The 16,927-nt window shown below is 45.6% G+C and overlaps 1 protein-coding gene across 1 annotated transcript in view; it reads left to right on the top strand.

The window, feature by feature from the left end:
- RALGAPA2 (Ral GTPase activating protein catalytic alpha subunit 2) overlaps positions 1 to 16,927 on the top strand; it is a 110,188-nt gene that overhangs the window by 86,297 nt on the left and 6,964 nt on the right. Inside the window, exon 39 of the mRNA XM_030446930.1 lies at positions 11,181 to 11,302. Coding sequence (XP_030302790.1) covers positions 11,181 to 11,302 — 122 coding nt within the window. The remainder of the gene's footprint in view (positions 1 to 11,180; positions 11,303 to 16,927) is intronic.

Raw genomic sequence — 16,927 nt, 5'->3', positions numbered from 1 at the left:
CAGTGGGGAGCCCCTCTGCCACCTGGAGGAGCAGGGCTGCCACAAGTGAGGTGTTGGTGCACAGCTGGGTGAAGCAGATTCCGTGCTTCGGGTGTTTTGCAAATGTTTTCCTGCCTTTACTCTGCTTGTCATCTTTAAGCTATAGGCAATTCTCCCTTTTTCAACTTCCAAAGTCTGCTGATTTCTGAGGTGAATGTGCAGGGAAGTATTTTGATAATTTCCTCTTACTTATCAATTAAATGTCATGTTGAGACAAAAGTTGACTTCTGATTTGCTGTAGCAAAATTGTCTTGCAAGTTACTTAATTGTCTTGTAAATCAGATGAACAGTTCTCAAGAATTTTGAATTATGAATCTGTCATTATCTCCCTCTCCCCCTGTCTGTGGCAGTTTAATTTTCAAAGCTGAGAATGACTTAGGTTGTTCCTGGTACATCCCACATTTAAATGGTTTTGAACATGCCTTTATCCTGGGAGCTTCTTAACTGTAAATTTTACTTTGGTATTGCTGTGATGGAGTTTGACAGTCTGGACTGAGGCAGTGCAGTGACCTGTACCTCTCACAAGCTGCAGGATGTGAGCTGCAAGTGGGCTGAGTAGCAGAGCTGACCTGGCATTAGAATTTTTTTGTGGCAGTGTACCAGTTTGGTGACAATCCTACTTCAGGTGAATGTGCTTGCATTTGGAGAATGTGGTGGTAATAGATGTAGCAACATTAAACATGCTGAGGAGCGTGTACATGTGTTTAAATAGATACACATGTGTATGTATGCTTACATTTGTATGTGTATTTTCATATGTGCAATGATCAAAGGAAAGAGCTCCCTGCAAGGGTTCTTGCTTAATAAGCAGGCAGCTGCATCCTCATCAGCTCTGTTTGGAGTGCCCTGAGGGTAAAGGTAGGTGTATGGGACACTGCAGCAACCTCACCCCAAAGGGCAGAGGCATAATTCACTGAAACAGGGTCCACAGCAAAGAGGGAAGAGTCTCTCCTTCTCTCCTGTGCAGGCTGGAAAAGCAATTGCTGTGGCTACAAATACCTGGCAGGTGAGGAGAAGGTGCAAGGCTTTTACTTAGCCTGCTGCAGCCTTTATTTCCTGGCTCGGGCTCCAAGTAAACATTCCACTCTCTGCTGCACGTGTTTTAGGACCAAATTGTATTATCCGGGTAGTGCAGAGGAAGTTGCAGCCATACAGGAGAGCCATGTGATAAACAGCTCCTCTAATTCCTGCCTGCCTGCCTCACTTATCTCCATCAAGACTATTAATATTTCCAGCATGTAAGCAGTTTCCAACAGCTGTCAAATGCAAACAATAAGCTGCCAGAAAAACTGTTTCTGCTTCTCCTCCGAAATTGCTTCCCCAGTTAATACATGTACATGGCCCAAAGGTAAAGGTGCTGAAGTCCAGGACTAACCAAAAGTTTGGGTATTTTGCTACTGCTGCTGCAAACAAAAGTTTGCTGCTGCTACTGAGAATGGATGCTTGGTCTTATGAAAGAGAGAATTTCTAGCTTAGCAAAAAAGAATTTTACATTTTAAAGTTACAGAATTCCCACTCACTAAAAAAAACCCTACCTAAAGTCACTTTTGTGTTTCTAAAAAAGTATCAGTGGAGCTATTTTAAAAACACGTCACTTACTTATTTTACATTTATTAAAACAGGTGAGACAGGAAATCTGTTAAGGAAAAAAAATGGAGTCTCAAGTTATTCTCTAGTTCTTTAACCTCAAAATCATCCAGTGTAACTTCTAAGTGCATTTTTCAGTCTCTTGGTACCTACCTCCTTTGTAAAATGAAGGCACTAATACTGCCATCTGTATGGTTTTCTCTCTTCTAAATTGAGAAATGTTGGACATATCCTGCTTAGGAAACAAAAAAAAATAGGTGAAGTGCTAGAGCATTCCTCAGCATCTTTAATTTATTGGTGTGCATGTAGCATGTTTGTTTCCCACTCGGTGTGTTCTGGCCCTTTCCATGAGGTCCCCCAAGCTCCTGGTGAGGATCTTGTGCTTGGGACCCTGAACCCCACCATGTGGCTTGGCCATCTGTCAGTGCTGAATCAATCACCAACACTGGTGGACAACATCTTTATGTTGCAAGTTCAGATAAGATATGTTGTGTGATAGTACACACCAGGTCTGGCTTTAATTAAATATTTGGTCCTCACATCCTGCAAATCTCAGCAAGTTAACAATTTCTCCTTGGCCTGACCCACGGGGAGCAGGCTGCAGGGTCTGGGAGAACACCCACCCTCAGCAGAAGGGAGATGCACCCTGTGTACACACCTTGCTGTCATGGTTTGTTTGTGGCCCTTGGGTATGTAGCTCCAAAACAGCACTGCTGTCTCCTCCATCACTTTTCCTTCTCTGAAGAATGGGAATTAAAAATGCCAACCACCCAATGCAAACAGGGATGGGGTTTTTCTCCACAAGGTTTTTTGATGCAGAGCAGCACCTGTCTTCATGAGCTGTCTCTGCATGGTGCCTCTGGAGGGCTGGCCTGCTGGGGAAGGAGGTCAGCTCTCAGTCTCACACCTGGCTTTGCAGTCATCAGGCTTTATTGCTGGTATTACAGGGTGCAGGTCTTCAAAAGTTCTCAAGATTTGCCCATTAAAAGCTGCCAGCATTCTGTCTGTCCCTCCCAAAGGGTGTGTGTGTGACTTGACAGTCCTGGAAATCCTGCTGCTGCTGGCCACAAACAGAAAATATTAGAATGTTAGTTGTTTAGTGAATTAGAATGTTAGGGGTTTTTTGGAAAACATTCTTTTTGGTTTTGTGGAAAAATACGCAAGCTTTCCAAAGAAGCCTCCCCTTCCCTGTAGCACACGTATGCTGTGACAAAGGGACATGAAAAAGAGGTAGGATTGCTGGTACATGGGGAACAATAGCAGGCCAAGGATGGTGCATTATCCCTGTGTGCTCAAGCTGCCAATCTGAAGGGACTGGAAGGCATAAGTAAATGACAAATAATTGAACCTTTATACCTTTGCCCTTTTCTAAGATGTCCAAAAGTAACAGCTCATTAGTGGCATTACTGAAATAGGTGCATTTTGTTAGTGTTTGAATAAATTTAAGACTGCCACAAAGCACGGGGGAAGCATTGCTTGGTAACATGTGACCTTTCCTCCAGTTATTTATCCCTTGATGATCACCCCGTTTGTGGAACAAGCCAGATAATTGCAGAACATGAGCATCGGCAGCTGTACATACACTGATAAAATGGGACAACCAAGGTGTTATTATCATCTCTATGAAAACACAGCCTAGGGATTTGTCTTCTGCAGTCACCGGGCAGGTTTCTGCATGGCAGCAGCTCCTGCTCAGTCCCTAGGCAAAGGCAAGACGTGGTAAGGCTCTGCTCTTCATGAGCTTCCTCTGAAGGTCCATCTCTTCCTGATACCTTAGGGAGACCAGCAGATCTTCTTAACCCTGTGCTCTCTGGGCCTTTCCTACCCATCATTAATTTTTCAGTCTCCAGGGTATTTCCCTGGGTGAATAAGTACTGGAGGAGACAGCTAGAAGAGAACTCACCCCACCACCCTCAGGAGAGAGGATCTCTACACCCCTCTGCTCTGGGGCATGGGGCAGACCTGAGCAGGTTCTGTCCCCCTAGGGTATGTCTCAGGACTGGAGAGGGATCTAACTATGTGAATGCTTCTAGAGAGCACAGATGCTGGGGGAATCATGTCCCACTAATTCAGGGGCCAAAATCTTGCATAACTGAAGTCACAGTAGTTCTTGCAATACAGAAGACTTTCAGAAGTAGCTTCTTGGTGGTTAAATCTTTTTGTGCCCTGTGGAATGATTTACCAGTTAAGGCTTCTGCTGCTCTAACTGATAATTGGCAATTACATCCTCATTTTCATCTGTTGAAATGTTTTCATCGAAGCCTTACACTCTGGTGAGGCAAGGAGTGCAGCTGCTAAGTGTACTGAGGTTATTTAGAAGGCTGACTGTACAACCCCAAATGTACAGGGCCTTGCCTGATAGGACATCATCTCAAGTATTACATGTTAGAATTAAAAAAGCTTCAAACAGGGATAAATAGGAGTGTGGTTAAAGTATAGAACTGTATCAGGGAAGTAACCCATTGTTCCCTTCACTCCTCCTACCATGTGGCTGATCTGTGGTGGTAAGAGGTATCTGCTCCCAGGGGCTTTCTGCAAGGAGGAGTGGTAGTAAATTAAGATGAAAGCTTGTTTTCTGCCTTACTCTTAATAAATGCAAAACTCTCCCCTGAAGCACTGGGCATGACTAATGTGCCATGTATTTGTGACATCCTAGGGCAGCAGGGAGTGCTGCTGCCAGGCTGGTGGTTTGCAGCACACCTTGAGCATCCTGCTACTTAACACACAACCAGAGTGTGAGCAGGACCTTTTGCCTCTGTGCCCCCTTGGTGTAATAGTGCTGTTTCCTTCACTTCCAGGGAGATGGCTTGAAACCATGTGAAACATGGTTTTTTGTTGCTGTTTTGTTTTGCTTTCCTCTTTAAAGCAATTAATGGTGACTGTCTGTGAGGAAACCAATGTGCTGCACTGTGCAGGTTGGACAATGCTGGAGCATCTGCTGTGGCCTTGGAGCAATTACAGGTTATCTTTTACTCTGTGTTAGGGTGGTGCCTGAAGCCCCATCTCCATCAGTCAGGACTGAGGTTCTTTTGTAATCCTGTGCAGACCCAGGCCCTGCGTCAGGGGGAGGGAGGTGGCAGAGCTCCAGAGATGGTGCTGAAGCACTGGACAAATGCTCCACAAACAAGAAATACATTTGCAAACCTGGCCGTGCTCGTTGGTTGCAGTGAGAGTCATGTCTCTGGTGCACCAGGGTGTTCTGGGCTGCAGCCATCCCCCATGAGTGGAAACCCCCCCACCAGTCCCCCCACCACGGTGGTAGAAGAGGGCTGCCCGTCTGGCACTCCGCACAGAGGGTGGCAGAGCAGAGGAACATTGTGCTGCCGAGAGGATGAGCTCTGGGTTTTGGCAGCAGAGGATCATCTGCCTGTGCTGGATAAGGAGGAGGAACAGCAGCCCTGGCACTAGCCAGCCCCACTCTGCTGAGGGAGGGCACAGAGCCCTGCCTCCCCCGTGGTACCACAGACAGATGGCCTTCCTGGGGGTGACCACGGGCAGGGAGCCCATCTCACCCCCCGCCCGCACAAAACCCTGGGCTCGAGTTGGACACTTCAGTCAGCCTCCTCTGGTCCCTCTCTCACATGTTACATCAACCAGTATTTGACATGCCTCACTCTGAAAAGCTTAAATCTCAGATGCTTCAGTTTTGAAGAGCACATAAATCTGCAGTTGTTGACGGGTATGGTTTAATTGCACCTGTTTGATGAAGGGTATCTGTTACTAAAATTCCCCCAAAAGTTTTCATTCTATGCAGTAGTGGCAGCCACTAGACCATAAATGATGGCAAGCCCAATCAAGCATATTGAGTTTCACACTGAAATTGCCTATCTCAGCGTTTTAAAAGCACAGTAACTCAGTCCTGTTCAGAGCTTAAGGAGGACAATCAGGTGCATAAAGGTCACCCACTGAGACATTTATGTTAACCTCAACTTTATGGCCTCTGCTTTATCCAGCTTGGGTAAGTCCCAAACATTTATGTTCTCATTTGTTTTCAAAACTGCTGTCATGGTGTCAGGAGCAAACCCTTTTAGTGGAACCATTTTTGGTTCTTATGATACAGATTAGGAGGCTACTGAAATATGTGTGATGGGCCGAAATTACTTCTCAGGTGTTCTTTGGTACTAAAATCTTGAAATAATGAGCAAACAGAAGTTTTCCTTCTCTTTTGCACACATTACACCTGTATGGGCACTGGTGAGCTGACGAGCCCTGGCATAGCATTGGGCAGTAGGCTTTCTTGCCTTTAATAGGTAGTTCAATGATTTTATCTTTCCTCAGGGCTCCGTAGTTGGGTGAAGAAGGAGTTGGCATGTGGACATGTAGACAGCTTCGATGTCTGATGGGCTGGAAAGAGCTGTCTGCTCTATGCTTCCAGCTTCTCCACTGGCCAGATGCCTTGAAAGCCCTGCTCAGGGTGGGATTCACATCACAGATGGGAATTGCAGTAGGTTGATGCCAACAGCCTGCATTATCTTCCTTGGCAGTCCCTCTGGAGCCAGAGGAACATGCGTGTCATCCTGTGCTCTCCATGGACCCCAGTGGTTGGGTCCCAGTCCTGGGGCTGCACCTCTTGGCACTGGCACACGGCAAACAATGAGCCATGGAGAGCAGCCAGTCAGTTCTCTTTGCCTCTTCACAAACCCCACAAATAAAAATTTCCCTTTTATTTGCATAGAAAGAATGCCATGTTAACAACATACACAGCTGTTGCCACGTATTGGTGACAGTATGTAAATGTTGCCAAAATATTTTTAATTTCTGTAGTGTGGGTAGGAGCTCATGGCCATTGCCATCCACAGGGGTGGCAGCTGGTATTTTTCTTGAGATCAGCAAGAGTTAAGGTGAAAAAGCAAAAGTTCCAAGTTTTTAGGATCTATTTGAATAATAGTCTTCTATGTTCCCCTTGTTTCTAAACATGTAGTTGCTTCTGGTTTAACATCGTGTGTGCAGAGAGGGAACCACTGGGCAGATCTTGCCCCCAGGATGTCTCAGTTACCTGCAGAACCCAGGCAACGAGAGGTGTTTGAGAGCTGTCTGAAGGCTTTCCGTCTTCAACTCTGTGTCTGCAACTGGCTCCATGTGGGAGAGAAAGGAGGACCTGGATGAGTTTCAACACAGAACTCCTCAGTTTATCCTACTGCTTGCAGTAAGCTGACATGGTTTATTGCAAACAGTTAATCTTAGCATTGTGATGTTTTTTTCAAGCAGCTTACAATGTATGGTTGAACTACTGAAATAATTGATAAACTGATTAAACAGGTCTAAAACCTCATATTATTCAAATACTGAGATTTGGTTGCTGTAGTCAAATAGGAGCTAAATTTCTGCCCTCCCATAGTTATGTGTATTCATTGTCAATAATTCACACTTGGTCATGGCTTTCTATGTCATTTAGTATATGTTTGTGCCCACTGAAAACATTTTGCTCTGGAGCTGTGCCTTGGTAGAAGCAAAATGTAAAATAATGCAGCCGTTGGAGAGGTGGGTCAAATTGCCATACATATTAAAAGAGGCTGCTTTTGATCAGCTCCTTTGACTGTCTAGTATAACTCCATTTATCTGAAGATCTCAGGGGACGCCCCAAACCTTCAGCTAAAGGGGGGCTGAGTTAATCAGGGTAGCCAGCTGTCCAGCTTCTGCACCGGGCAGGGTTCAAGATCATAACCCATCCTCCTCAGAGGCAGCCCCTCCTCAGAAAGCGATTTGCATGCTTCACTTCAGCCATCTAGCCTTGAGGCTTCTGTAGAAAAGCCAGCCAGGCACTTCAAGCTTTCTCCTGGCCCTGCTCGACCCGGAGCATAGCAATGAGCTGGGAGTGGGAGCTGGCTGAGAGATGTGCTGCATTTTTTAAAAAAGTAGTAGTTTGTGTGGCACTCTGTGCTGTCTCCAGCTGAATAACACAGCAAGGCTCAGCACCCCCGGGTCAGAGACATGAGGCTGAAAACTCACAGGAGAGATGACACAAATTCCATGTTAGAAAGATTCAGCTGAGCGTTCTCATACGTGTAAGGCAGTAAAATCCCATCAGTGGTTTGTAAGGGTGAGGACACGGCACCCTTGCAGTGGCTGCAGGTTTGAGGTCAGGTATTGCAGGAGTGGTGATGGGAGTGAGTGTCTTCCTCCAGGAGCACAAATGTGAGGCTTCCTGGGGCTGCAGTTGAAAATTACTATTTCAGACCTCTCTGGTACAAACGGTCTGGAAATGCTGAGTCTTCACACACACACACACACACACACCCGGTAGTGTTACTCTTTGAGTACATTACGTTCTGTCAGGTCCTCAGAATGCCTGGCTTGGGGCTCCAGGGTAGCTGGCAGGTGACAGCACAGGGATGCCTGCACAGGGTCTGACACAGGCATGGGATTTGTTTGCATCTCAGTAGCAGAACTGGAGTGACTTACAGAGCAAGGATTTTGTGTGAAGAGTTCAGATGGTATTTGTGATGTCATGCTGCTTTTTTGACCTACATTTACAGGCTGGAGGTATTTTTCAGAGGGTTCTTTACAGCTTATGTTCGTAATGCCTGCATTAAAATTACTTAGCTGATTTTCTTTTTCTTTTAGTGAATCCAAACTGCCTTCTCTAATTTGTGTATGTATTAAATTAGAGATAGCAGAGAGCTGATGTTAATTTTCTTGCAGTGATTTAATACTTTTCAGGTTAGGCTGTAAGTGGACATTAATACAGGAATCTCACAGAGTGCCCGTGCTCCTGGTGCTCGTGTCCAGGGAGCCTGGGAGAGAGATAAGGAGAGTTGAGAGGGGTGGTGAAGTGCAGCTGGCTGATCCAGCCGTTTTCCTCACCCTGTCTGTGGTATCTGCACTGCTCTTGGTTTTTCATCTGCAGGAGTGGCACTGAATTGGGACCATCCTGGGAGCTCTGCGCGGCTCCCCGCGCCTTGGCTTGCCTCCAGCCCGCTGGGTTATTGCTCCTGTAGCTGCCCAGCTGTTTGCTGAGGGGTTGGGTTTAGGTTGGTTGATTTTTTGTTTTCTTTTCCCCAGTCTCCTGTATCGTTCGGGGCATTTTCCATCTCATAAATAAGGATTTTAGGAGGTGTGAAGCTAACCTAACCAGTAGCTCCTCGCCGCCGCCGTTCAGCCGGATGGGAGCGAACGGGCGGTGCCTCGGCCCTCGCTCCGCGGTTGTGCGCGGTCTCCCGCAAACCAGCGGGGTGTAATACCAGGCAGAGCATGAAAAGCCTTTCTCCTCTCCCTGCCCTGGTTAGAGCGGGCCCGGGAGCGTCCGGGAAGGCAGCGCAGCGAATGGAGCGGTGCTGCCGGGCGGGCAGGCTCAGGTGGCCGGCAGCCGCCGGTTTTCCCCGGCCCTTTCAGAGATTTGTCACGCCCGGGGCTGCTCCCGCTGCGCCAGCACGTGCCGGCTCCCTGTCGGAGGGGGCTGCTGGCCAGACGGACCCCCAGCCCCCCGGCCCCGCGTCCCGCAGCTCCCCGGGCACGGCCATCGCCCCGACCCGCTCCCACCGCCCTGGCAACGGCCCAGCAGCCCCGCCGGATCGGCATCCCCTAATGAGGAGTGAATGGCATCCGCCAGTCCCTTCAGAGCGGGGCCCAGGCGTGTGCCTGCTCTCCTCGGAAGTTTGGCAGCCTATTCATTAACAGGAGTCATCAGGAGTTCAGCCCATAATGGGGAGGCAGCCCGGGCTGATGCTGGGGCTGGCAGGAGCGCGTCCTCCCGGGCTGCGGGGAGCGGGAGCCCGGCACCGAGCAAATCACTCTGCCAGCAGGTGCAGGCTCTGCTCTGCTGCCTATTGATTTGCTTTCTTCGGCCTTCCACGGGAAGTTTATAAGAAGATTTATCACGTATCAATCGTCCTCTGCTAGTACTAAACCCAAAATTAATCTCTTCTCTTCTCTTCTCTTCTCTTCTCTTCTCTTCTCTTCTCTTCTCTTCTCTTCTCTTCTCTTCTCTTCTCTTCTCTTCTCTTCTCTTCTCTTCTCTTCTCTTCTCTTCTCTTCTCTTCTCTTCTCTTCTCTTCTCTTCTCTTCTCTTCTCTTCTCTTCTCTTCTCTTCTCTTCTCTTCTCTTCTCCTCTCCTCTCCTCTCCTCTCCTCTCCTCTCCTCTCCTCTCCTCTCCTCTCCTCTCCTCTCCTCTCCTCTCCTCTCCTCTTCTCTTTTTCCTTTTCTCTTTCTTTTCCTTTTCCCTTCCCTCCATGCTTCCTTCCTTGCTTCCTTTTCTTACTTTCTTGTTTTTCCACCACACCTATAGGAACTTGCAGACCAATAAGATGCATGCTGCTTGTTCCCCATGAGGCAGAACACCAGACCATCATGTCCTGGCTTTAACTATCAGGCTTTTTTTTTTTTTTTTTTTTTTTAATCTGTTCCATAGTGGTTTTGTTAATATAGTGAAAGTCACAAATGCCACTTCAATATTAGTTGGTAATGCTTTTCAGTTTCAAATACCCTCACCTGCATTATGTTGTCACTGGTGTTACTCTTACTGCTCCTAGTTTCTAAATTTAAATTGGCCTTTGCTCCCACAGAACAGCCTTGAAGAGTCAGAATGCATTTCCCCCTCACAGAAACACAATGGGGAGCTGGAAACTTTTGTTTTAAATGAGGAAATGGAGAGTGAGATGTCATACTGGCTCCTGCGAGCCTTAATTCACAAAGTCATACGTGAGGCTCTTCAGCCCATTGTAGATTTGTTTCAGACGTTATCCTGTTATTGGAAGTGTCTGATTCACCTTCTGAGAAAACAGAAGCTGCAGACAAAAGGAAAAGATTTGCTTTCTCTGCTGTGAAAAGCTGCTGCAAGCAGGGGTCCTATTAAGACAGCTGGAAAGTTGCTTCAGCTTGTTACGCTTGTAAGTTTTATTGGTGACTGGTTTTTGATTACACATTTGAATGCTGTGTGTTCCAGGTTGCCGAGTTTTAATTAAAAGGCAATAGTCTTGATTTTAGATTGCTTTGTTGCCTGCATTATGCAGACTATAATGCATGCGAGTTGTGGGGTGGATTTTTCCAATGCACATCATTTGTCCACCACACATAAGATTACACCTTCCAGCACCTGCCTTAAACACAGCCTTCACGCTCTCAGGAATTCTGTTTATTGTGCTGAATTTGTTTTAAGAAATACAGTGATTAAACAAACATGTGGAGGGGGTTTCTCCTCTGTCCTATAGCTTGTTTCTCCGATCTCATAATTTCTCTATTCTGACAGGGTCATTGTACGAGGAATGTTGTCTACCAGGAACTTTCCTAATGCCCCCAGCTTGCCTGGTAAAGTGGGGTTTGGTTTGAAAAAGCCTGCAGCCCTGTCCTTAGTAACTTCAGCAGTCTGTCAGATGTAGAGAGTCACTGCTTGTCGTTCACAAAGCTAAAAGGTACCAGCCTTAATTCCAAGCCGTTCAGCCTCTTCACTCCTGGTTGCTCAGGCTCAGACCTGTGAAGCAGCACTGGGTAATTTTGTTCTCCCCTTGTCCGTGCCCAGCCAGGCCCGTGTGGCTGTGGATCCGTGATGCTGGTGTCCCTGCACATTGTGTAGCAACATCTGAATCTGTGCATACATTTCCTTAACTTGGTGGTTGCAGTTATGAGGAAAGAGCTCTGTATCTCGAAGCAATAATCCAGAACCATAAAGAAGTAATGACGTTCGAGGATTTTGCCGCTCAGGTCTTTTCTCCCTCTCCCAGCTACTCCCTGGGTGGAACTGGTGAGTCTGCACGTTGTTCTTCTATTTAGCACTAAGAAGCACTTGAGCAGCAGATGTACACCTGTTTTTTGTAGATAAATGCTTGCAAATTTAAGAAGACCATTCTTCCCCTGAATCAACTAATGAATATCAAAAGGAATGATGACATTCATTTTAATTTGTTTTGCATCAGAGCTATTCACTCTGCTCCTTTCTTCAGCTATCCTGTTAACCCCCGAATCTAGCAAGGTTAATGAACTTTCTCTCAGTAATGTGCTCGGGTTCATTCAGGAGTGTGGGTTTCTTGCTGAGCTGGGAATATGTTGTTCAAAAGCTATGCCTGAATCGGTGCTTACTTATCGAGAAATAGTTCCTCACAGTAGAAGCCGTTGCTACTAATGCTAAAAGGGGATTATGCTGCTGAGATACCAGGGTCAGGGATTAATGCAAAAGAAATGTAAGAATGGTGTTCTGTTAGAAAATCATAGCAGCATGGAGCACACTAACCTTTCCCTTAAATATAGATGAGCAAATTTCAGGCTTCTTTCCAACACCTGGCCTGGAGCCTGCGTGGGGCTGTTTGTAACGTGCGTGTGGATGCACACACGTGTGTGTCTGTGTCTGTGCACACACATGAATGCTGATGGCCATTCACCAGCCCTGCTGATGGAAGGTGAAAATGTAATGCCCAGTGCTGTGAATTTCTTCCTTCCGTGCTCTGTCGAGATGTGAAGCCAGCGTGCAGTCAGCAAGAGGGGGGCCCTGCTTGGCTGCTTTCACTGAGCTGCAATAAATGGTTCCTGAGAGGAAGCTTTGACTCTGACTTGCAGATTTCAGGTACCCTCCAGATTTGTTTTTCCAGCCTTCAAAAAGTGTATGTTCACTGTGTGTCGGACTCTCACAATGATTCCTTAATCCTTTTTTTTTACACTCATAGGGGGAAGCTGGCACTTCCTCATTATTCTCTGCTACTCTTTGGGATTGTTTAATAGATTATTTCAAACCTGTATAAGTGTTTCAGGACATCTGCTCTATTTCTCTTTAGCCTGACTTGTTAGCAAATATCTTCCATCTAAACTGAAAAATTGAGGGAAGAAATTAAATTTACCAAAATAAATCACTTACAAATAAAATCAGCCGCGTGGCATTGTTTAACGCCGCTGGCTCCAATCCTCGAGCTTTCAGAGCTTTGTTAGGAGATAAGAGGTATATGCATGTCCTTGCATTGGTCGCCAGGAGCAGCAGGCAGAAGGCTTTGGAGATAAGCAAGCTGGCAGCAGCAAAGGGGACCGGTGCTATTTACATAATCGCGCCTCTGCTTCCTGGAGAGGCGTCAAGAAACACAGGGATGGCCTCTATTGATCTTTGTTGAACTGGAATACTAAACAACATTAGAAAAGCTTATAACTTAAAGCTTTGATTAATGTTTTCTACATTAAAAAGTAGAACAGCTGTGAATTAAATTCTTTTATACACTCTGCCAAAAGTCTGAGAGAAAAAAAAAATTATCAGTTTCAATAGAAATGTAGATTTCATGCCTGGTGCTGTTAGCACTGTGAATCATTTATCTGTTGACATATCAGCAAGTAAAAATGTAGATGTATCGATCTATTTAAAATGTTTTGCTAAATACAGAATGGTATTTGGTTTTTTCATGTTCTTACTTCACACAGTGATCTTATTGTAAACAAATTCAGCTGACGAGGAAGGACAGATTGCTGTGATAATGCTGTCTGGGATCATGTATGCAAAAAATATTTAAAATGTTTCCTAATATCTACCTAAGCTTTTCAGAACACTGTTAGGTGGTTAGTACCTGAGCCCATTTTTATGATTTTGTGATTTAATTTTTTTTTTAAGAGTAAAACCTGCCCCGGTGAGGTCCTGGTTTTAGGACCTGTGAGGTCAGAGTTTACTTCATGCTCTCTCTCACAGAACCCAGAGGCTGGTCAGGAGTTCTCTTTGCTTCAGAGGGTCTCCTCACGTCACCTGCTGCTTTCCTTGCATGTTCAGTGGCAGAGCAGTGTCAGACATTACCATTGAGATGTGTTTGCCACCAAATGCCACCCAGGCAGTCATCAAGGAGCTGACCAGCACCCTCCCAGCCCAGCCCTGGGCCAGGCCCTGTCCCAGGAGCCATGGGCTGGCCTGAAGCTCCCATTCACCTGTCCTGTGTCCCCCAGATCTTCTGTCTAGCACTCAACAGACACAAACAGCATTTTCCTTCATGTAACAGGGGAACTTCTGTTCTGAAACAGAAAAAATGGATCACGGAGCAGTAAATGTAGGGAGGTGACACAGCTCTGTGTTTCCCCTTCTCAAGTAACAAGGCAATTGAATCTGCTAACCCTGCCTAGCTTAAACTTCGGAGGTAAATTTAAGATAGATTCTCTGATGCTATTCTTAATGCCACCTAATTGTCACCCTGCCATCACTGACTGTTCACAGGCAGTGGAAAGGCTCAGTGACTAAGTATGCGTTTTATGAAAATTAAGATAGTTTTAGCAGTTAACACAGTCTGAGGCAATGAATTGCATCAGTGGCTGCTGGTGACACACATTGCTGGTGTGTTATTAGCTATCATCTACTTATTTGAACTGAGTCTTTTTATGGTTTCCGATGCTGCCTGCAGGGATGCTCCCCCTCTGGGGGACAGGGGTTTCTTGAATTGTGCCCTGGCTTGGTCTCCCCTCTCACAAATAGTTTTGCTCCATTTTATGCACAAAAATCATCCAGTTGACCTCTGTTGCATTTTTCAGAAGCAGAGCTGTAAACTCCCTCTCTATACCAGAGATAGCCCTCCATATCCTGAACGTGGAAAATGCAGCCTGGTAGGCAGCACCGACATCCCTGAACTCATTTAGGGGATGTGCAGATTAGGAACAAAAGATGAGAATACGGTCCTTTGTTGTTAAACTGGTACATTACATGCTGTATTTTAATTAGGCTGGGTATGAGAGTCAGCCCAGGAAATCCTCCGTAATCCAACGCTATTGAATTATTCTTATCCTTTCCCTCTGCAGATTTCTTTCGGTTTAGAGGACAGGGTTTTAAGCTGCGATCTGTTTCTGTTCTTGCTCCTTCATCCAAAAAGGAAAACAGTTATTCAACAAAACACTTGGGTGTTCTTTAAAAAAAAAAAATTAAAAAAAAATCATAGAAATGGAACAGGCACAAACAGCTACGGAAGTGTTCCAACTTTAATTACCTCAGCTGACTAAAAAGCGCTTGGTGTGTTTGGGGTTTTTTATTCATTTAAGATCAGAAGCCAGAATCGCATTAACTCCTAGGAAATGGAAGTAGCTGGATACTCTAGAAGGCAAAGTGTCCCAGCAGAGGAAGGTTTGTATTTGAGGTTTTTATGCTCACAAGGGCAGATATTTACTTTCAAGAGAAGCCACAAACCCACTTCTCAGCAGCAGAGCCTTGCAGTTTGTGCTTCAAAGGGTTAATTGCAATGGGCACACTTGACTGCTGAGAGGACTGATCTAATCACTGCCATATCCAAGTGCATCTGTTCACCATGAGGTCATTCTTGTGCATGCTAATGATTTGGAAAATAAAGCATAATGCTTGACGTTATCAGAAAGTATATATTGTAAATCTTTACTTTTTTAGTTGCTAATAGCCACTGTGGGATGAAGCAGCAGGCAAAGGCATCACAGATTATTGCTTTCTAGTTCAAATTTTTTTTAAGCATCATTTTCAGTGGAGTGTCAGGAAAATTGTGCTGGAAAACTCTGACATGTGGTATCTGTTGATAAATGGATTCTTTAATGAATATTATTGCATTGCCTAGGAGCAACACTTGAGTTGAGGAACTATAGATGTTTTCAGCATTCCCTGATTTTAAAGCCTTGGAAGCCGTGTCTGCTTATTTACATAAAACTGAGATTTTGCAGCCTTTTTGTTGAAAAGGTGGCACATGCTTTCCTTTTGTCTCCAGACTTTTACATGCATACACTTCTTGTAGAAAATACATGAATATGCAACAAAGGGGATTCGGTTTATTTTAAAACACTTTTTGGTTGGTGCTGAGCTTTATCTTTACCACTTCAAAGCAAAAGGATTATTTCAAATGGCCATGTAATATTAAAGTATATTTTTGACAGAAACAAAAGAAAACCCAGAGTAACTTGTTTTAAACAGACATACATTCTTTTTAATGCTAACTAGGCAATGATTCCTTTTGGCTTTGTTTGCTTTGGTTTTGCAGGGATTTTTTTTTTACTTCTTTCTCTGTAAACCTGTAGGATGTTTTGTCAGTTTTGTGCAGTAGGTGAAATAAAAGTTTCTCCAGTTCTGTATAATATTTTAGCATATTTTTAGGGAATCTGGATGGAGCTGAATCTTAGAAAATATACATCTGAACATGAGTTGCTGTGCCATGATATTGCAGCACCCGCAGCACATGCCATGTGTTGGGTTTGAGAGATACGACAGTGTTGTCTGAAACTGAAAAAATCAGTTCCTTGTAGCTGGGACTGGGGAAATTCCAGGCTGCCTGGCAGTTAGGAGCCCCCTGCTCAGCTGCTGCCCCCGCGGGAAGAGGCGGTGCTGGAACCATCTGGCAGGGCTGGAGCAGAACACTGCAGTGGAGCTTGGGCTGGAACCTCTGTGCCCAGCCCTCCCCTACCCAGTGCAGGCATTGCCCCGAGATGTGGAGGGAAGCACAGGAGGTGAGGGTGTTAGCAGGGGCATCCTTAGGAGCTCCTCATGAGTTGGGAGAGGGACTGTGCCATCCCAGGTGCCAGGCACTGCCATTGCAGAGGTTGTCCTGGCAGCAAACAAATAGGAGAAGCTCAGAGAGGTGGCACAGAGGAGTGGGAGAGGCAGTGAAGAAGGCCCAAGGTGTTTCTTTCTTTTTATTTTCTTCACCGCCAGCTTCAAAACCCTTGGCTGAGAAATACAGAGGTTGCCCACCACTGTGGTCCTTCCTGAGCTCCCAGCCCATCTCTGAACTTGATGAGGCTCTGGCTCCACCTCAGCATCACAGAGAGGCAGAGCCCAGTGGCTGATGATTCTTCTCTGCCTGGGGAAAATTGTCTCTTGGCCCATGGTAGCAGCTTGATAGCAGAGAATGAAAAGGTGCCAAATGACATTTTCAATCAAATCAAGCATAATTACCTGATTTAATGAAGGAGGCAAGTCAGGATGTTCTGCAGAAACCCAAAATTTACCCTTTCTCCCCAGAGATGCCTTTCAGCAAGACAGAGGGCATCAGTCCATTTCATGTTTCCCATTGCCTCCTTCCTTCCTTCTCACCCTGGCAAACCCAGACGAGTGAATTCAAATAACATTACACTGCAAGTCTGACCTGCTTTCCAGATCTTTTAATGGCAAAACCAGGAAATCACAATGATTTCTGTGGGTGCTACAAAGACAATGGTAATGTTGCTGATTGATGAAGCAATGCTGGGGTGGAGAGGCAGCCCTCCTCCTGCCAGAGCTCTTGTTACTCTCAAAGGCAGCACTAGAAATCAAAAAAAAGCACCAAACTCCTTCAGACTCAGTCAGTGAGAGAAAGTATTTTCTAGGCTGTGCTGTCTTCCTTAATTGATTAATGTGCTCACACATGGAGCAATCTGAGGAGTTTAAACCCCTTGCTGGTAGTTCTGTATGAAGGAATGAAGAGGGACCAGGTTC

This window comes from Calypte anna, chromosome 3 (genome assembly GCF_003957555.1).
Source record: "Calypte anna isolate BGI_N300 chromosome 3, bCalAnn1_v1.p, whole genome shotgun sequence".
Lineage (NCBI taxonomy): Eukaryota > Metazoa > Chordata > Aves > Apodiformes > Trochilidae > Calypte > Calypte anna.
This window is presented reverse-complemented; position numbering and strand designations above follow the sequence as displayed.